Source organism: Anneissia japonica, unplaced genomic scaffold (genome assembly GCF_011630105.1).
Source record: "Anneissia japonica isolate Jap-2015-1 unplaced genomic scaffold, ASM1163010v1 scaffold573_len2283161_cov171, whole genome shotgun sequence".
In the NCBI taxonomy this organism is placed as follows: Eukaryota; Metazoa; Echinodermata; class Crinoidea; order Comatulida; family Comatulidae; genus Anneissia; species Anneissia japonica.
The window spans coordinates 1,533,151-1,555,049 of NW_022719802.1; the positions used below are offsets into that span (position 1 = coordinate 1,533,151).

General features: G+C 35.1%; 1 protein-coding gene across 2 annotated transcripts in view; it reads right to left on the minus strand.

The window, feature by feature from the left end:
* The window catches only part of LOC117110982 (programmed cell death protein 4-like), a 46,017-nt gene that overhangs the window by 1,670 nt on the left and 22,448 nt on the right, over window positions 1-21,899 (minus strand). Inside the window, exons 4-9 of one of the 2 annotated variants that reach the window (XM_033253836.1) lie at window positions 18,138-18,362; window positions 13,746-13,843; window positions 12,635-12,749; window positions 7,320-7,427; window positions 3,410-3,529; window positions 1,867-2,006 (exon numbers count right to left, since the gene is read on the minus strand). In XM_033253836.1, the coding sequence (XP_033109727.1) occupies window positions 1,867-2,006; window positions 3,410-3,529; window positions 7,320-7,427; window positions 12,635-12,749; window positions 13,746-13,843; window positions 18,138-18,362 (806 nt within the window). The remainder of the gene's footprint in view (window positions 1-1,866; window positions 2,007-3,409; window positions 3,530-7,319; window positions 7,428-12,634; window positions 12,750-13,745; window positions 13,844-18,137; window positions 18,363-21,899) is intronic. The other variant, XM_033253837.1, reaches the window with a different exon arrangement.

Sequence of the window (21,899 nt, forward strand, 5' to 3'; positions counted from 1 at the left end):
CTCTTTGGAGATGTGTATAAGAGACAGTAGTACAGTAGAATCCCCTCCTTTGGGGCACCCCTATTAAGGGAACATTTTTTCGGCCACATAACAAGAGAGTATAGATTTTTAATACTACTGTATGGCCAACCCCTATTTAGGGGAGATCCCAATTAAGGGAACAGTTTCTTTGGTCACGAAGGTGTCCCCTTTAATAATAGGGGTTCTAATTATTTCAATATAAACAGGTCCAATCCCATTTTAAAATAAATTTGTTAATATTAGCTTTAGACATTACATTGATAGCCTATTAATAGATGCATAAATAGTACAGGATCTTATAATATCTTGCATAAACTCCTGCTTTTTTCCTTATGTATATGTGTATAGACATTTTTATATGTATAGGTGAAGAACTGTGCATTCACTGAATGTCACTGCTGTTTGGGATTCTTTGCTAATAGATATGTGTATGGGCATTTTTTTTATGTATACTGTAGTTCCTCGGGTATAGTCCCACCCAACTCCGCATACAGGCATTTCCCCGGGCAAAGTCCCAGGGTATAATTTAGGTGAGTAGGCCCAGGTCTATCTAGGTCGGCAAATTTAACAAATGCTCACAATATATAAGGATTTGGCTCCGAATTCGGCAGACCTAAAACTCTTCCAATTGATTAGAAAAGACATTCGTCGCCATAAAGTTGAATACAAAGCCCATTCTTGTAAATTCTTGTTTACTGTTGCTAAAATATCAAGCTTGATAGCTGCGGATAAAAATAGGCAACACCGCAGTACCGTCCCTAAAGAGACGCCCAGTAGGCTGATCGGATCGTTAATTCACAGCATGAAGACTCGCCTGTTCCACAGCTGTGGCTAAAAATAGACAACACCACATTTCGCCCCTAAAGAGACCCGCCCAGTGGGCTGATCCGATCGTTAATTTACAGCATGAAGACTCGCATGTTCTACACAGAGACTCTCGCTGCTAAAAAATAACTTGTTACATCATGCATCATGTGGGCTGTCTTCAAGCGATGGGTGATTGGTTGGAATTGGTTGTTGCTGGGCAAAAAATAACCTACGACGTCAAGAAAGTTTAGGCAAAGGCTGGCCCAGTTCGAGGTAAGACCAAGGTATGGCCTCTCTAGCTAAGCACTTAGGCCTACTAATTAGGGTGTTCCCTTCCTGTTCTAATGCTTCTGCCACCTCGCAAAACGATCATCACTTTCATTCTGTTCATGCACACGGGAATCCCCCCAAAATTGGGCCAATTCCGCGTTCATGGGGGGTATAAGGAAACCTTTAGTAGCTGCGGTTTGGGAGGTCTTGCTTTTTTGCTTTATGTGTATAGGCATCTTTACATCTTTATCGTCATTCGTGCCTAAGACATTCTTAGCAATATGCTGTATGAGCTGATTATGGTCTCATGCAATATGCATGAATCGCCTATGTTGTGACAGATACGCTACAGTAGTGGAAGGGTTGTCTAAAAAATTGATTACATAACCGTATTCATTATTGTTTTCGTAAGCTTACGAAAACTCCCTAATAGCAAATTGGTAAAAACTGAACATCGATCTGTGTTTTATTGAAAGTTTTTTGATACATAATTTTTTTCAAGATATCACCAAAAGTGGAATACCTTAAAAAGTGAATCACAAAGATTTAAGGTTGCCTGGGCAGTCCTATTTCTAATCCAGATTCAAATTTCAGATTTTAATGGGCACACTTTGATGGTGCACCCAAACCAACATATCCTAACTTCATAAGTTACCACTGACCCAGCACAACCCTTAACACAGGACTTAGGCTGCAGTAATTTTTAATTCATCATAGTTTGACCCTGGGCATTTATTTGTGTGAAAGAGCTCAAGAAAATGCTCGTACCTGCTCGGAAGTTGGCTCCTGAGAATTCTTGTAAATACATTTTCCTTCTCGCATATAGCTGCATATGCTTCCAGGTTGGTGTAGGCATGTGGAACATCTAGGACCAAGTCAGGCATCAGAGCATACACACGCTGGAACCCCTGAAGGAAAAATATGTATTTATTAATAAGTATAACAAAAAGTACAAGTGGAGACCACGTAGTATGCACTATATAAGTCTCCAACTATTACCATTACCATTTATTATTAATGCTATTATACTTTGACTACCCAAAAAACTAAATCAATTATTATCATAGAAGTGAGATAACTGAATATTCATTTCAATTTTTTTTTAAATTTAAAGTTAACCTGAACAATTTTAGCTGGGCGCTATAATGGTTATTCGAGGAACTGAGTGATCACACTAATTAAAACCAGATGCTTGGTTAGGTTTGAACCTGAAATATATTTTTTATTTCATTCACATCCACCAACAAGTAATTCGCCAATTACAGGAGTGACAATGCTGTATAAACCAAGTCGCTTTACGAGGCTTAGGGTGTGGGGTAGATTCTAGTCATGAGAAGACCTCTACGAGGGCCAAGGTTCCTATGCGGGCATTTGTGAAATATTGCACTACTTATTTGCGGTGTATCGGCAGTTTGGCGCAGTGGTTCAGGTTCGGGCTTTCAATCTTAAGGTTAAGAATAGGAACCTCTGGATGGCCAGAAATGACACTCAGACTGACAGACATGTGTTGGCTTGGCATGGGCCTATTCTTACATTTGTTTTATTCCAACTGCCCGACAAGCTCTGTTTGATGTGGGGGAAGGGGGGGGGAGGGCTTGACCTGTCCGCTGGGGCTTGACCTGTCCGCTGGGGGGCCTACATTACCAATGGGTCGGAGCTAACAATGGTTTCACTATACCGTACTGTACACACACTCTAGCTTTCGTTAGAAGCTGTAAAATGATTATCCTGTCAAGTATCAAGTTTGTTTTTATCAAACCACAACACAATTCTATGCTGTGTCTGTTGAACCTATTAAATCCAAACCACAGTATCTGGTATAAAATTGATGCTTTTTGGAGTGTAAAGTTTTCTGTCCAAACAACCCAGGAAAGTCCCTAGAGTCCAATCCATCACATTTAAGACAGTTAGACAATGAAAGTAAACCACATTCCATAAATGTTTTCCTCTTAACACACAGTTTACTAGTCTTTTCAAGGGTAGGGTGTATTGTCTTTCATTAGTTATGGCTTTAATATTCGTCAAAATATAAAAATTATTAAATAGGGCACAACGTCATATCCAGTTTTGCTTGGGTACGTATGTTCATAATGAACAGATATCTGGGAAGTCACTTTGCCTGTTTACAATAAACAGCGTAACATACATGTCACATACAAACATACATACATACACACGAAGGGTATGTTAAAGGTTTGCTTGAAAGCATAGGAACCAAAAATTCTGCTGTCACATGAATTGAACCCAGGACATTTGGATTAGAAGGTAAGCGTCTTAACCACCAAGCCATACAACTTACTACCGTACTTACAGTGTTTAATTGGTCTACAGTGATGACCCCAGAATCATACATGACTTTCATAAGTTTTGACATCTTATTAGCAATTGTGTGGCCAGGATCTTCAAGGTGCTCAATGACCATGATAGTGGACTGAAAACAACAAAACACATAATTACAATATATTTATCCATCTCATTATATTTGTAATGTAGCTAGATTTATGCACTTGAGGTGTGGACTTGCATACATACAGGAAATTGCTTCTCCCATAAGGGTCTCTTCGTGTCTGAGATACCAGATAAATCAGTACCACCTACTGTACTCTCAAAATGCTTGAGGTGTGGACTTTGTGTTTTGATCTCTTCGTGTCCTAGCTACCTGGTAAACTGGTACCAGGTACTCTGAAGTGTTTGAGGTGTGGACTTTGTACTGTAACTTGCTTTTTGGCGGATTAATATGACCCATGTGCAACATTCATAAAAGAACATAATGTATACTATTAAACTATTGAAACAAAGTATACTTTTAAACTATTGAAACAAAGTACCATAGGAAACTGTTTCCTGCATTATTACCCAATTCACCACCAGAAGGACCCTTTAGCAAGTCCGAGTCTTTGAGACAGAAGAGCTGATCATTTGGGATCCACAATGCCATATACAGGTCTCCCTCTAATTAAAGATTCCTCCAATTAAAGACTACTTTTCCATGGTCCTAAATTAACAAAGTCTTTTATCTTTATTATTCTAATTAGTGACCAAAGCTGCCAAAGACCATGGAAACTCAGGCCATTTACAGCTCCACAAACTACAATATTACCATGTGAAATGTCTGTGCTTCATTTCTGAAACTCTTTAATAATCCTAAATACAACTAAAAACAATTGGCTTGACATAAAATAAAACAGAGCCTTGCAGGTGTCAACGTTCCTATGCATGATACATGACTTAACCAACCATACATGTATTTTCTGATTAAGTCATCATAAATGACATAATCAGAAAATATGGTTGGGTCAAATTTGTGTGGTGGTTAAAAAATTCAGGGTGAGTCTTTATGGCCCAAAATAGTGATTTTAGACCACATTGGTAATGTAATTTGATAGGCAAATTACAGTAATATTTTTAGCAAATTTCTTTGAAAAAATTTTGTAGGCCTAGGGCCTAGCTATACAGTACTTTCATTTTACAGTAGTTTGGAACGATATCGGGAGTGGGGGAGCTGGCAGTGGCCTACTAGACTACAATTTATTTGAAAATAGCTTGGGCCCGATCGTCCACACCAGTTGGGCCCAATCGTCTGTCACCCGAAGTTTTCATCACGATGATCAAGAACGTACACGATCTAGGCCCTAGGCTAGGCATAGCCTTGTTGCTGTCACTCTGCTACTTATACTACCGCGTAACAAAGAAAGCGACCCACGCGGTGCATTCTTAAATTTTACACACATTATTTAAATGTATTTTACGTATTAGACGATAACACGATATCATTGATTAAACTATCTACCACCCTCGCATCGCAGTAACTACTGTACTAAATTAGGCCTAGGCCTCATGTTTTTGTGGAAAGCCTAAGCTAGATAGTCGTTATGTACCTGACAGTCGACTGCTTTTATATCTTTACTTGTCTTCAGTTTGCATTTAAAGCGTACACTGCTGCATAGCCAACTGTCAGGGATACAGTACCTAAATATGACTACTCATACAACAGAAAAAAAAACGTCGCATGGAGGAAGCGAAAAATGGAGATCTAAATAAAAAAACTATGTATTTTAGCAAGTATTAAAACTTTTTTTTATTTTAGGCCTTCTTCAAAATGCCTATGCCTACAGCAGTTGATTTTTTTTTTGCCGCAAAACCAAAATAGTTCCATCCATGCCGACTTGCCGATCGGTTAGCGCGAGCCCTGACTGAACACTGCAGAAACTTCACATCGAACTTCGCATAGCAAGGAAAAACAAAATGTCGGAAAACTTTTTTTTTTACGCATGCACATTTGCATAAATGTCTACACACACTACACGCAGGGAACACAGTCATAAGTGATTACAATAGTTCCTATTGCATTACATGCATAGGAACTAAAAATCAGCCTTGATCAGACAAACAAAAACTTGACAATTCAAAGGTAGATTTACAAAAGGTGGTTAATTTAACAATATAGTGTTTATAGAGCTATCCCCTGCTTTCTATACCATTAATTGCTTGTCTGGTTCAGGTCTGTTATTTTTTGTGCTTTTGTTATTGTTGTTAATTTTGATGATTTTGTCCTTGTGTTTTTTGAAAGCAATTAAATGCAAACAGTCAAATAATAAATCCAAGATTTAGCATGGGAAATCACTGAAAAATATCTCATATTTTTTCATCTGATTAAAAAATCAATAATAAAATTAATAACTTTTATAGGATAATTTTGCCAATTTTTACAATACACTGATTAAATGTGACTTTATTTTATATTGTATTTAAAATTTATAATATTAGTGAAATTTGAAAATATCAACAAACTCTAAAAATCTTGTCATTAATTGCAAAATGTTCATTTTTAACAGTTAAAGAAGAGTCATTGTCCTTTATTGTGATGATATGTATGACTGGCTCTGGCAAAACCAGTCGTCTGTGGGAAAAATATAAAATTTAGTTTTTGGTATTTTTAGATTCTGCATGAAATCTTCTTTTAATTTAAAACAGTGTATTATTTGATGGAAATTAGTTGAGTATTAGTTATGAATAATTAATTCATTGAACATCAGCCATGTAGGTTCTGAGAAAACAGCTTCCAAAGATTCCAAAATCAATTATTTAAGATTTGTATTTTAAATATAATTTTAATATACCTTTCAGTTAGATTTAGTGATGATATTTTGCAATAATGTTCTACAATACAATCTTCTTTTTCATAAAATTCAAAAAGATGAATATGTTCTGATTTTCTAACATTTTGTGTGCTAAGCACATAAGGGCGAGTTTTGCCAAAGGTGGTCACATAAATAATTTTATGTTGCATATATCTGAACACTACAAAACTCACAATCTGGCGGAAATATGCAACTCATTTTAGTTACGTAACAGTCCAGTGAACAGCATTCATAATTATAGCTTGCCAAAACGTCTAAATAGGAAGGCCTGGATACAATATACCTCATTGCCATCCAACACATGATGACACATAACAAAATGAAACAACATCCCATAAATCACCCATCACTGTGATTGTCAAGGTTATTGTGATATTTATGGACAGTGCACAGATTAGGAACAAACTTTCCAATCAGGGGACTAAATTTTGAAACCTTATGAATAATTCATGAGATTATCTAAAAGTGTATACAGACATATGGTAGCAGCTAGGAAAAACTCTCAGGGGTCATAATAATAATATATTAATCCATTTTCTTTTTTTACATTGCATTAAATAATATATGAAGATATGAATATATTTAATCATTGAAAAAACATTCAGTTAGTTTTATTACAAACATCTTTTAATGAAACATTTTAGCAAAATGCTGCTCATTCAGAAATAATCAGTATTTTTCACTATATCTAAAACATATACAGTAGAAAAAAAATTATTAAAAAACATTTAATAAATTCATATTGTTTCTAATAACTATTTAGAATTTTCTTGATAGGAACAGTAATGAAAGTTCACATAAACTACTGTAAAGAAAATTACACTGCAGTACCCCCTGCTACCGGGAGATCAGATTTAAAGCTAGTCACTAAGCACAAGTTTGGTGGTTATGACGCCAGGCTTGCATATCTGTAGGATGTGGGTTCGATTCCTACCTAAATCACTTGCTAATTTTTAGCACATATTTGGGAATGTACTAAGTATTCAGTACGATAACACTCAGATAGGGAAAAACATTCCTCCTAAGATTGAAATAGGTACCAAATAAAATCATGAAAATATTGTTGGAGATGAGACTTACTTCATATACCACCTCATGGTGAAAGTGAGGCACCTCCAGATCCCGAAGACAATGAATCGCTTCCTCAATGTCACCTGAAGACAAGTACTCCTTCAATAACAGAACAATCTTTCAAGGAGAAAAATTTGCAAACATGATGTATTTACCAACCATTTATTACAAATTTTTAATTTTTAAATGAAAAATAATCTCATTAATCAGTGTTAAATCCAAAAATTTGAAAACTAGGGGCCAAGAAAAGGACTTCCACAGATGGAAGGCTTAGACCATATCAGCCCCACCATGGTTGGGGCTGAGGCAAGAAAATTTATGATTATCACCTCTAGATGGCTGGAAATGGCACTCTTGGACTTCAATTTAAATATAATTTTCTTCTTTTTTCCTTGATTTTTTAAATAATTTTGGAAAATTTAGGGGATCTGGGTTGGTTCCCCACCACTCCGCCTTTCGAATCCATCACTGCGATAATAATTGATTTGATATACTATCTTAGAAGAGCTACTGTAAACAAATAAAAGTCTTTGGTTGACTGTTTGACTGTGAAAACGTTTTCTATGAATATACAGTATTTCCTTCTGAATTCCTGATACTCTGTCATTTAAACTAATTTCATTTTTAACATGTCTAAATGCTGATCAAATTTCATATTTTGTTTGCTGACATACCCAAATCAGACTAGCATTGCATTGAGACCGTTGTAACAATTGTGACATCCAACCGCAATTCACAATCGTGTGTGAATGCTCACCAGTAATAGTCGATAGTAATTGATAGAATTGTGCCTGATTTGGTGGGAATGTGCCTGTTAGTTGCGATCGTGAGTAATCAGTTTTTGGATTACCAACAACTACATCGCAACTGATCGCAATGGATTGTAGTCTGAATAAGGTGTAAATATATTTTCCAATTCTGTTTTCAAATGAAAAGTGAAAATGAAAAAGAAAAAATGAATTTCAGTGTTCTCCCTAGCATCATGGGCAAGCGTCAGTGTTCTCCCCAGGCCCTTGAAGCGTCACGGTACCGTGACGCTTGGGACTTCGTCCCGGTGCACTGTGACGCTTCCAAGCTGGCCGTGACGCTTGATGCGTCTTCCGTGACGCTTTGAAATATCGTCAATAAAATAATTCAAAATAAACATTGCTGTCCTTGTATCCTAGTTTGAAGAAGAGTGAGTGTGAAAATATTTTAAACACAAAACAATGCTATCTTACGATATTGGTTTATCAGCCCAAGTTCATGCTTCATCTTTTTGCGTTCATTTTGCGTTATCTTTACCTTGAGAAATGTCACTTTCATTTCAAAACACAACGTTTGTTTGATTCACACAAACTGTTTTCTTCAAAACTGCGTGGCCTACGTGGCCTATGTCTTTTTAGCTATAGCTAGGCCTACTACTAAGTGGTTAGCCTACCAAATGAATAGGTAGACAAGAAAGACGTGACGATTCACACACAATAGTACGTAGGCCTATGCCTATTAAAATGAATATTGTACAAACAAATCTGTTTTAAGAAGACCAATTTCCTTGTTTTGACATGTACGTAAAATTTACGTTCTGCTATGATACAGGTAGTGGCCTGCCAAGCAGTTTGAAGCTAAAATTTAGGCCTAGGCCTAAACTAGGTTGGCCCAAAATTGCCATCCTGTTGCAACTCTGGCTAGGCTATAATAGTAGTACAGTATATGGTCACTAATTTCACAAAAAAATTTGTTAAAAAATGGAAATCTATAGTCATTTCAAAATTCTTAAAAAGCATTTTTGATTTCTGAGAGTGCCATTTCCGGGAATCTAGGTCATTATTTTAAAAAATTTCCCCCAACCATGGTTGTGGGCGGGAGGGGGAGTTGGTGGGGGAACGTACCATGATGCTTGACCCTCATCCTGGGGAGAACACTGCATGCGTCATGGTAAGTGTTAAGTCCACCATAGTTGGGACTGACGCAAGGTATTTTTAATAATTAGGAGGCAATGAAATGTCCTAAATTGCACTTTAAGACTATATAAAAGCAGGGGACAGTTAAATAATAACTGTTCCCTGATAAAAGCATCATGGAAGATGTTCCAAGCATCATGGCAAACTGTCAAGCATCATGGTACCATGATGCTTAAAGGGCCTGGGGAGAACACTGAATTTCATAGTGAAAAATATGCAAATAAATTAAAACAGCATACTATCATATATGCAAATAAATTAAATCAGCATATTTCATAGAAACGCAAGATGACATTATTATATCTTGTGTTTCATAGAAAGCTGACAATAGAGTACTGTAGATCTTACTGAATAAGTAATTAGAACATTATAATTTAAATATCGAGGGTATTTCAGAGACTGCATAAAGTAGATGTTACACCGAGGCTGTAGATATCACAATACAATAACAACATTAAAAATATTACATATTATTATTATAATGCATCATTCCAAAGGGACTTAGCCTGTTTACAAATAGATAAAACTTTAAAAAAACAAATATGATATCAATAGAGCTTTTCTGAAGATTCCATCATAGGCATACTGTTACTGTTACAAGCTTTGACTCAGGTAGCAGTATTGCTCTAAGCATTAATAATTACATTAATCGATCTTAGACGTCTGTTTGGGGAATATAATTTTAAGAAATTGCACCAAAGAATGTGGATGGTAAAAATGTACAAAATTTTAAAACATTTCTTTAAAGGTGTGTATTGTTCCATGAAATATAAAAAAATAAATACAAAAAATATAAATTAACTTTAATAACATTTTGAAGTAACAAAAATTATCAATTTTAAAATAGAAATTAATGTATTTAAAAAATGTTTACCCATAATTTTACAGTGGAAAATGATAGAAACTCTTCCAGTCACTGGAATGTTTTTATTATTTTTGTCTTTATACAGTATAAAAATGAGGGTACCCATTTTTAAATTCAATACTTTCTATGCTCTGTCAGTGTTTATTAATTTTTTCCTTATTATAAAAATGAGGAACCCATTCAATAATTTCTATGCAAGTTAATAATTTGTATATTACTGCAAAATGAGCAAAATAATTTCAAAATTATTATTAATATTAGAAGAACTTTCTTTAAGTAAATGATTTTATAAGTAATGATTTTTTAAGAATATTCTAAAGACCTAAAAATTAAAAAAATTATCAAAAATTATTATTAATATTTGAAGAATTTTCTTTTAAAGTAAATGATTTTTTAAACCAGAACCCTGTGGGTGTGTATGTTCCTTTGTACGCAAAAACTAAAAACTCTCTGATTGGACCACCTAGTCTAGGCCTAGCTAGGCTTGCGTCGCGAAAGAAAGAACTGCCGACATGTATGGGTTTTTGTCCTAAATTCGTGGGCTATTACATTTAATTCATACTTATATTTGAATAGCATACAATTGTGAAAACATAGTGATTTGAATGTGTGGTTTAATATACATAATAAACATGTAATTTAGTTTTAACATGGAGGTATATTGTTCTATGTCTACTGTTCTCGTGATAAAAACAAATGTTTTTCACATCTGTATCATCCCAATAGTTCCACTGTGACCTAAGGTCACAAAGGAACTAATAATGATTTTTTAACAACATATCTAAAGACCTATTAGAACCTTTTTAAGTAGTGATTTTTTTTTAAGTAATGATTTTTAACAGTATATCTAAAGACATAACAATATAAAAAAATTATTAAAAATTATTATTAATATTAGAAGAATTTTCTTTAAGTAAATGATTTAAATTAATAATTTTTTAACAATATACCTAAAGAATAGTTAAGTAGAAAATTTGAAGCTGGTACTTCATCGTAGTTAAAGTGCTCATTTATGAATTAATTCAATTCCTTACAAGTAGCAATAATGTACCACAAGTAGCAGTCCTATGCTCCAATTGGGTTCTTATTTGGCTTTGATTTATAATTATTTGTTTTTTATTGTTTTTTGAGCAGTAGGACAATTTAATGAAATGTGGAAGAGGTTAAATTTATTGATATTTTAAAATAACTTCAGCCAAATGGTGTTTTTAATTCCATAAATCTTCTTAATGTTTTAATATTTTAACATGCTTTTAACTACATTTTAACATTTTATAAATTTGGTTGTTTTCAGTGCAGTTCGTGTATCTTGATGTTTTATATTTTTGTAACAGACTTTAGAAAAAATGTTATGAATGTATAATCAACCACAGTCTCGAACCATGTTTATATTATTGTGTTCATGACCAATAAATAAATCTTGAATCTTAAGTGAACTACCGATTAGCCTGTTTACTATATGAAACACTCAACATGCCATTTTTTATCATTATCATTTTTATCTATTTTAAGAAAAGGCTTATTTTATTATTGATGGATAATAATAAACACACTTGAACACACTTACACAAGCAGGTCAAAAAAATAGTAAACACCTCAAGTAAAAACTAAAGGTACTCTAAAACTGGAATACAGTAGAACCCCTCATTTACATACGGCATGGGCCCAGAGCCGTTCGTAAATGAGGGTATTCGTAAAATCGGGGTTGACCCAAATTCCTATATATTTGCACTGGTACTACCTACACTGGCCTAGGCTAGGCCTAGGCTAGGCCTACACAGCTAAGTCTGAGGGGGCCTAGGCCTATAGTAGGCAGCTTCTAAGCTTTCTGATCCCACTCTAGGCCCTACACAAATTTGTTTTTATCGGACATTTTTACCTTCTTAAATACCTAGATTGTGGATTTTACTCCAACACAACTTCCATAGATAGTTGTTTATTATATATATTGATCAGTCAATAAAACAATCAAGCACTATGTTGAATTTTAAAGCTGAAAACGATGTTTGAAAGAGAAGTAAAATTTGTTGCATGCACATGTGTGAAGCCATAAAAAACACTGACTTTGAAGAGGCCTGTTAGAGGGCCTCCTTCACTTGGGAATTACATAATACTGTATAGTATGGTGTGTTGTGTTGTATGCATAATAACAGTTACAATTCGAGCGGATTTTTTTTTTTTAATCTTTCGCTTAAATTGTTATGATGTCATCACCTTTATATTACATTCATAAAATCGAGAATTTGTTAAATCGGGGTTCGTAAATGAGGGTTTCTACTGTATTCTTAATGCAATGGATGAATAACAATACATTTTATTGTAAGAATGAGGCTTTATCAACACAAACAGATTCAGATTATTCACAACACAGCATTTCTACGTGGGTTGGTAAGTTCATCCTTCAAACAATACCAAAATACGTAGAAGGGTTCAAACACAAGATTATTTTGTCTGTGAATAAAAAATTTATTAACAAAGCGATGCAGAAATCGAATGAAACATGTACATGAACATACCCTCTTGATTAGAATTTTAGTTGGCCTTCGTCCACCGCCTACTCCCCACACGTCATCCAGTCGGCACAGTCCATGCTTACGATTCAACAAGTTATCTGCTTTATCCAGTGATTCTCTAGCATAAAAATATAATATCTAACGTTAATAAATGTACAAAATATTAAAATAAATTACACATTCGGATTTATCTACATATTTTAAATTACACAACCACAACCACAGTGGCAACTAGAAATCAGGGTCGAATATTTACATTATATTTGTTTAACAAATAAGCCTTGGCCTATATACAGGAACTCACATGGTTGCATTAAATGCCCTAATTGTCAGGACATGAATGTTTACAGAAATGAATGAAAGTGGTCTGTGTTAACTTATATGCATGGTTACAGAAACTCTCCAGGCCATCCAATGTTTTAATTAGATTGGATTTATTCCATGTAAACACCAAGGATAGCCCACGAAAGTCTAGAAGAAGACATTTCCAGCGGGGTCCTTCTGGTGGTGATTGGGTAGTACACCGGGAGACAATCCCCTACTCTTTTCCGAAGAGTGTACTGCATTAATCAACGTACACATGGGCCATAAATGCACACGGTACCAACGGCTTAAACGTCTCATCCAAAAGACGGCGCGCTATTGTAACTTGTATTTCAGCCCTCCAGCTGAAAAACAGGGAGAGGCAGCATTAGAAATTGAACCTAAGCTGCTCTCTTTGTTCTGTGTTGTATTATTATTTATTGACAATTAAAGTCAATCAATCAATCTTTGTTAGCTTTTGTTTACATATCATACCATAATTAACACTATTATTTTCATTATAAAGGGACCTACCAAGTAGCAGCAGCTAATAATACATGTTTCAAAGTGCTACTTTGCAGAATTTAATATAGTAAATCATACCTTAACAAAGAATTTTACTAACCAAAATGTAGTGATGACTTTATAGTTAGCATGGTCCCTACAATAAAGCCCAAGATAATAGTTAAAAAAAAAAAAAAAAGCTGCCCAACCAAACCTGATTTTCATATTCTCCAGTACTTGGACAAAAAATACAAAGTTGTTTTTTTTTTAGTCCAATCATCATTATTCTCATTAATATATGACCTACCTCATAAGATCTGAGTGAACTTTGCCCTTGAAGTCCTGAATAAAACGTGGCGGGAGGCAGTCATCCGCAATAGCCCGTGCGATAAACTGTCCAATCATCTGAGAAAAGCATACAAAATGCATTAACTCATGCATGTTTCATTATTCTCACACCTACCTACCAATCCATCTTTTATCTTGAAAATATGATTTTTCAACATGCGCTTATTCTTAATTGTTGCCAGCTGTAAGGAGATACTTACAGGCAACAACTAGGAATATGGGACAAGTGTACAATTACAGCTACACACAGATGTGGAATTTTAAAATACAGGGAGGTAGTGTAACAGTAGCTGGATAGTGAAAGAAGACACAATATAGGTCCTATCATTATTCAACTTTAGTGAAAGATTATATTTCACATTGCTACTTCAAGATTCAACTGTAATGTTGTTACTTGCTATTATTAATCCAGGGGCTCCTTAGGCTCAACACCAGAAATGCTTAAGGACACTTTATATGAAGACTTATTTCCTTGCCTCAAGAGCTTTAAATATTAGTATATATTATATAATATATATTGATATTATAAGTATAATATCAATCAATCAATCAAAAATTTATATTGCACCGATTCCAAAAAAAATGATCAAAGGCGCATTGTACCCTGAAGTTTGGTGAACAAATAAGTCTTTAGGTTTATTTTAAAAGAATCTAGGGAGGACGAGTCTTTAACAAATAATGGTAGTAAAGTCTTAGTACGGAAACAAGGAACAGATAGCAATGATTTGTCAGAACAACGGAATGGAACATATCGTGGAATGAGTTGAGTGATATATGATGGACGAGAAAATAATAAAGCTTTATATGTTAAAATGAGGATCTTGAAAAAAGTTCGTTCTTTAACACGCAGCCGGTAAAGAGAAGAAGAGGGCAGCCGAAAAAGAAGGGAATTGCAGTAATCGAGTTTTGTTGAAATAAAAGCATAAACAAGAGTTTCAGCTGAGTTTTTGTCAAGGTACTGTCTGATTCGGTGGATATTTTCGAAGATAGTAATTAGATGATTTGCAGATGGAACTGGTACGCAGGTGGAAATTGAGGGATTGGTCCAATATCACACCAAGATTATAGACTAATGTTGCAGATTTAATTTCAATTGTATTTAGTTTAAGCGATGAAAATTGATTCGGTGATAAAGTAAATTTGGAGTGAAATTATAATTTTATTTTTTTTTTTAGGGTTAAGTTTTAACAAATTATATTACATCTATGATTTGATTTCATAATAACAGTTTTGAAGTTAATCAAATACAGAAAGCTGATTAGATGGGTTGAAAGGAAGATATATAATTGAATGTCGTCAGCATACATGTGGAATTGGATTTCGTGTGAACGAATGATATTGGCAACAGGACCAAGCACAGAACCTATTATCAGTAAAATATTTTCTATTGTGAAGTCGATAAATATCAATTGAATCTAAAATTTATAATAATAATAATATCAATAATAATAATAAAAATCAAAAGAATCTAAAATTTATAATAATAATAATAATAATAATAATAATATTAATGATAATAACAATAATAATTTTTCCACTCTCTTTCTTCCATAAACCACACACATGAGAGGGACGTTTCAATGTGATACTGTGTGCTATAAATATCAAAAAGTCAAAGTCTACGGCCTTACCATTAACTTAATAAATAATTATGTGATATTAGAATATCCTAGATTATATTTAGTAGAATTCTTTCCCGTCTCAATTAATACAATATGGCACGGTACCAAGCAAGACATAGCAGATTTTTCCACATTTTGGTACATTATTGGGCTAATTACTGTACTGTAGGAAGGTGTGTTCATGTGCCAACCTATACCCATCAACCCTCACCAGTAATCACATTGAATTATGGCATATGAACCCTCCTAAGGCAACACCTTTTTTATACCTTGTTTAGCAAACCTGCCACCCTCCAATAATGATGATTTTGAATAAAAATAAAACTTTATTTTTGGCTAATTAGTAGGTACCGGCAACAATTTTTAAAAGTTTTTTTTACAACATATTTGTTCATCTCACCAGATAGAGGGCATGAAAACTAAGAGAATGGTACTTAAATTTTTATTTTTGGGTGGTTGGTTGCTGAGATATGGCCATTCTAATATCTGCATTTTCGCGCACGCCGTAAAAGTGTAAAACGTATGGTTTTCAGCATGCTGTAACGACAAAAGTATGTGAGCTACGCAATTCATTTTTTTATTACTTTATTGCAAACTTTTATAAACTATATAAAATATCAAGGCAATACTATGGATAGTTTTTGAGATATAATTGTCTGAAATGTTGAAAAACCTCAATATTCACAATCCGCGAATAAACAAATATTAGCTTGCGGACAGTTTTCAAACATTGCTAAATCAATAAATTGACGTACTACATGCCTGAATTCCAATGGTTGCACACTATCTAGTACATATAATATGCCTATTTTTTTTCAGGTGTCCACAAATAATACTTTTTTATCTACAGCAGTCTGAATGTGCTTCAGAAGCCAATTTTATCAATGGCAAAAAATGGTAAAATTAAACAAAAAACGTCGATTTTAAAAGACTAAAACTTTGGAAATAATAATGCTACACTCAAAATTTAAAAAGTAAACTTAAGAGCCTGTTGTCACCTTTCAAGGGTAAATGAAGGCAATTCCATAGGATAAAGATGTGTATAAGAGACAGCACCTAGCTCCCTCCGCTGTCATAGTTTTCAATAGGTACTTTCATGGGCTGTGCGCGGCGCCGCCAGGTTTGCTGTACTCACTAACCCAATTCTCTACTGAGTGACTATACTTCTAGTACGTTTTATATATGTTTTTTATATATGTTTATTGTGAATGGATTTGAACATATTTAGTACCATATGAAAGATAATGAAATAAGCTTTACAAAGGTGTTTTTAAAATTAATATTTGATCAATAGTTTTCAAGAGAGACTCAATTAAAAAAGATGAATATCATTCCAGTTTCCGGAAATTCCACTAAAAACCTGCATAGTTTACACTTCCTTGCCGGTACCTATAATTAGTGCACCCGTTGCCACAAAAAATGGAAATAGGCTACAGTAGAGGCAAAGTTCTATCATTTCACAGTCTATTTTACAGCGACATAAAAATAGGCATAAAGGAACAATTTTTTGACATAGCATTTCATGCTATTATTGGATCATTGGACACATAATGTAACTGTCTCTGTTCCATATGGAGTATTCCAGCAAAACCAATTTATAAACAGTCACTATTTTTATCATGTAGGCCTATTCATTTATAATAAATTGTAGATAAATTTCCTTGCCACAAGCTAATTGCTAGCATGGTACTGAACCCCAACTGTACATTTTAGAGCCTATCCCACTGGTTCCCAGTTTATCTGTCCATTAAATAGAAAAGCCATTGACAACTTTAAATGAATTTGTTCAAATATTGGGGGATTAAAATGAATATTCCAAATATCCAAATTTGCACAATAAATCATTTGTGTGTTACATTAGAGTATGGTTTCTATAACATATTATAGTTTGATTGATGGAATTGGAAAGTATTTTATGGTGGTAGCAAAAGTAATAAAAACATGAATCAGAACTGTGGGACATTAAACATAAAACTGAGCTACAGTAATTAGAGAATGCATACAATTGGCATTATTGAGGACAAATGTAGTATCACACCATAATTTTACAAGAAGCAAATCTAAAAACACTTTGTTCTTGCCAACGGCAGCGAAAGTAGGAGGAGCAGGGGGGGCCATTGGCCCACCCACTCTTTCTACTGGGGGTCTGGCTCCCCCACTTTTGTGACTGTTCCCAGCACCAGTGACAAACATTTTACGAATGCTGCAATGTCACCATTATTATTATTATTATTATTATTTGGTGCTTAGACACCTTGTTTATTTGCGCCTTATAAATTGACCTATTATTATTATTTATAAAATATAGATTTTTTTTTTTCATTTTCTAAGGAGCATTACAAATTCCCTTTTTGAGTTGAGCAACCAAATGTTGATTGACGTCTGTATACACGCGTCTGTAAAGTTTCCTTGAAACCCACCCTCAAGCATGAAGAAAAGATCACCTGCCTTCGTGAATTCTGTATTTAGGCATATTGGGCGAGGGGGGGGGGGGGGGGGGGGGGGGGGGGGAGGGGGTTTAAAATCCGATTTAAATTTGCTTCTCCTACATAATTCGAAATGGTTTTTCTTCATTCAAATGTGTTTGTATTTGTAATTTAGGTATTTTTTATCTGGACCCCAAGGAAGAACAATGTCCTCACACTGATTGTGTATCAAAGGGGCTAGAAATGTTTACATAATGTCCTCACACTGATTGTGTATCAAAGGGGCTAGAAATGTTTACATACCTCAGGGGCTCCTGGTGTGTCCAACGTTAGGTCATTGAGGCTTTCTAGCAATCTCAGAAATCCCATCTTGAGGTGATCCATGGAAATGACCTTCTTTCCAAAGAGGTCTGAGATAAGAGCTGAGGTCATCTCCTTATGCATGGCTTTTTTCTCCAGTGCAAGTGTGACAGCCAGAGCAGGAACGTTGTGGTGGTTATCGTTGATGTTCAGTTCTTCAAGGCAAGCCTACAAAAAAAAAAAGATGGAGAAAAGAATGATAACTACAATCCATATATTTAAGCAATCTTTATATGGTATACAATACTTAAAGCTTTGTCCACACTATCAACTTTTATATGAAAAATACTATGATATGCCTATATATGGGCATGATGACGTCTGATTGGATTTCTTTGGTGTGTCACCAAGGACAACCCACTTACTTCCTGTGGGGGTCCTTCTGGTGATGATTTGTTCTGTACATCAGGAGATAATGCCCTACTCTTTTCGAAGAGTGTATTGCGTTCTTTAACATACATATGGGCCATTTTGCACTCTGGACCAATGGCTTTTCTTAAGTTAAGAAAAACCATGTTAAATAATTTTTTTAATCCGAGCATGCACTGTCAAAATAGATTTGAGATATGTTTCAACAGTAGAATATTCAGTGATTTCTACTAAACACTTGAATTAAGTCAATAGCTATAGCAATTACTGAAGACAGTGCACTTTTGAAGCTTGAATTGCTGCCTTCCAGCTGATACACAAGGAGAGCAGCGATGGGTATTGAACTGGGGACCAAGAAATCTCCATGTTTCAGCACACACACAGTGGCTACCACTAGTTTAGCTGACTCAGCTTGCTGCTTTCTCATACAGCAACTCCATGGGTATGAAAATGTCATATAATTTGTATATAGCACCCGCTATGTAAAAAATCACGAAATAGAGTGCCCTCTGTTATTTTTGAAAAAATTGTAGTTGGTGGAACTGCAACTGAATACAGTCGTCGGTCTGTAAACCACTTCATTTTTCGGGTATAATCAGCCAATACATTTTATCTTTCAGGCATGAGCTAACCCACTTGCCCGACGCCCGGGACAAGTGTTTTTTACGGTCGGAAAACAAGAATTTTAGGGACCACTTTTAGAATAGGCTACTTCCCCATGTAATGCGTAATGCTTTCACAGTACTTATAAAAAGTATGACTCCTGACAATGCGCAGCATATTTTAGTAACATATTGTCGGCGCTCAAAGAGAGATCAAACAGAAACCCGACTATGCCATGGTTATGCACAGCACAGTGTTCATCAAGTTAGAGTCACCAACAATCCCGCGATTTATTGATGGCTTAAAAGAAAAAATGTAGGCCTACTCAATATAAAATTTGTTATTTTCTGCAGTAAAGTATGAAAATTAATTCTTAAATCGTTAAATGTTAGCCAGATCTATTGTATGTTTACACATTAGACCTACAACAGATCTACATATTTTCCCACGATATCGTACCTGTAAGCCGTCAGCCGCCTGGGCCTGCTGCATGTTGTCTGTTTACAATATAAATTCGCACTGGTCTAGTCTATAAATACCAGACATATACCAAGATTTTGGGCGCACAGCCATTAGTTGATAAGTTAAGTTGGATGACATGAAGTGTCTGGACTTCAAGATTAGTAATTACTTTCGAGTACGAATATGAACAGCAGCCATTAGGCCGACTTCAAAATAGGCCTAGTTATTTCGTTTGTGCGTGTGGGGAAGGCAATAACCTAGACAGATAAGAAAGGGTAGTTATATTGGGATCTAAAGTAATTAAAAAAAATCATTCACTAAGTGATGATGATAATGTGCATATAAAATCCAAATCTTTTAAAACTGAAGTTTCAAATTGAGGGTTTAGGGCCTATAAATGAATCATTTTTCCGTCTCAAAAACATTGTTGTCTAGGAGATTCTCTAGAAGAGATTCGTCCCCTCGGCCCATGCTCAGAGTTATAACAGGCCTACAGTGCTTGTCTTTCGTTGAGAGGTAAGCAATTTTATTTATTTTGCAATAAATTAAATGACGATGTATCAGGCTGTAAAATATTCCCCGCAAAATATATTAGGCCCAGAAATCCATCGCCGCATTTTGAAAATAGGCCTATGTACCGATTTCCACGGATATTTTGCAGAAAATTGAGGGCTTGATAGTAGGAACACAAGCTCATGCGCGAGACTCGCACATTATGGGTGAGAATTGGCAGGTGTAATATCATACTACAATTGAATGTATTGTCTCATAAACCTTGGCTATATGGACAGAGAGCTTTGGAGCTAAGCCAAGGATTGCTTTTTTGCATCACTTGGTACAATAGAGTGTTGTGTTCTCTGCAGAATGTAGATTCAGGCCATGCATCCCAGTAGAAACAACATTGTTGTATGCACAGATGACTTAATACAACGTTAGTACATTCTAGACCTTGTCATTGTCATTTAACTGAAAGCCCTCTAATACTGTATTCCAACCTAAACAAAAATTATACTGTGTTGGTCAATGGTATTGGTAGAGCTACTTTAAGCAGGGTTCGAATATACTATCTATCTTATTCTACAACAAGGTCTGTAAATTGTTTTGAAGTATAGCCCTATTCTATAAATATAAGTGTAAAGTCCGTTGCTAGGCCTAGGCCTGGATTAGGCAACTTGACAGCAAAAACCACAGCAGTGGAAGGCCCTTTCTACAGCAATTGCTGTCAGTCTGTGCAGGCCTGGAAAGAAAATGTTTGGGCCTCTGACCATAAAATTTGTATTGATAAAATGCCTCCAGCACCAAATATTATCTGTACACTACTGTATATAAGCTATATATAGCCTAACAGTTTTTTTTTATTTTTCCCTCAAAATTTCTCTCAGGATGTTCATGATGCCTCTGATCGTGCGGTCACACTTTTTCCAGCCCTGGTGGTGTGGCGAAATTTAAAACATTGATAAGTATTTTTTTAAGTTATAATAAAATAAATTATACTAGAAATCACATAATTGTTGACAACATGTTTCCTTTTGACACCAAACTTAAAATTATAAATATTACAAAACCATATTTTGTAGCAAGTAGTCATCACATTTCATCAACCCATTCCAACATTTCTCTGAGCCTGCATTTATCATAATTCAAAATAATACTGTAACACTACCATGAAGCGTTAGTAATACAATAATAACATTATTAAAGGGAATGACCTCCACATTTGCAGGCATTGTGAAGAACATAAGCATCACATGATGACAAACTATTGATTTTTAACTGTGTTTGTACCACAGGTTGATTGACCCTGTGGTGGGCTAGGAATTGAATACTATTCTGGGGGTGTTTGTGATGCTACTGCTACTCTGGGTGAATGGTTAATAGATTATAATTGAATGCTTTATCTATACTATGGGGTGACTGACCCTGTGGTAGTTAGCAACAGATTTGTTGGCAATAGATACTATGAAAACTTAATGGACCACACCATGCACACCCAATTCTCACACAAATAGCTATAGTTTCATGTTTAGAAAGGCTACAATGTTTTGTTATAGCTACAGTTTTATGTTTAGAAAGGCTACAATGTTTTTTTGTTTTTTTTTCAGGATGAACTTAATTAATCCAGGTGGGTTCATCCCCTCACCTGACACTTTGACCACCACCAACAACCCTAGCTCCAGGGTGTACGGTAAGAATGGCCCCGGAAAAAATGGCCCCGGAAAAAAGGGCCCTGGAAAAAATGGCCCCATATGACAGGTAGGTAAAAATGGCCCC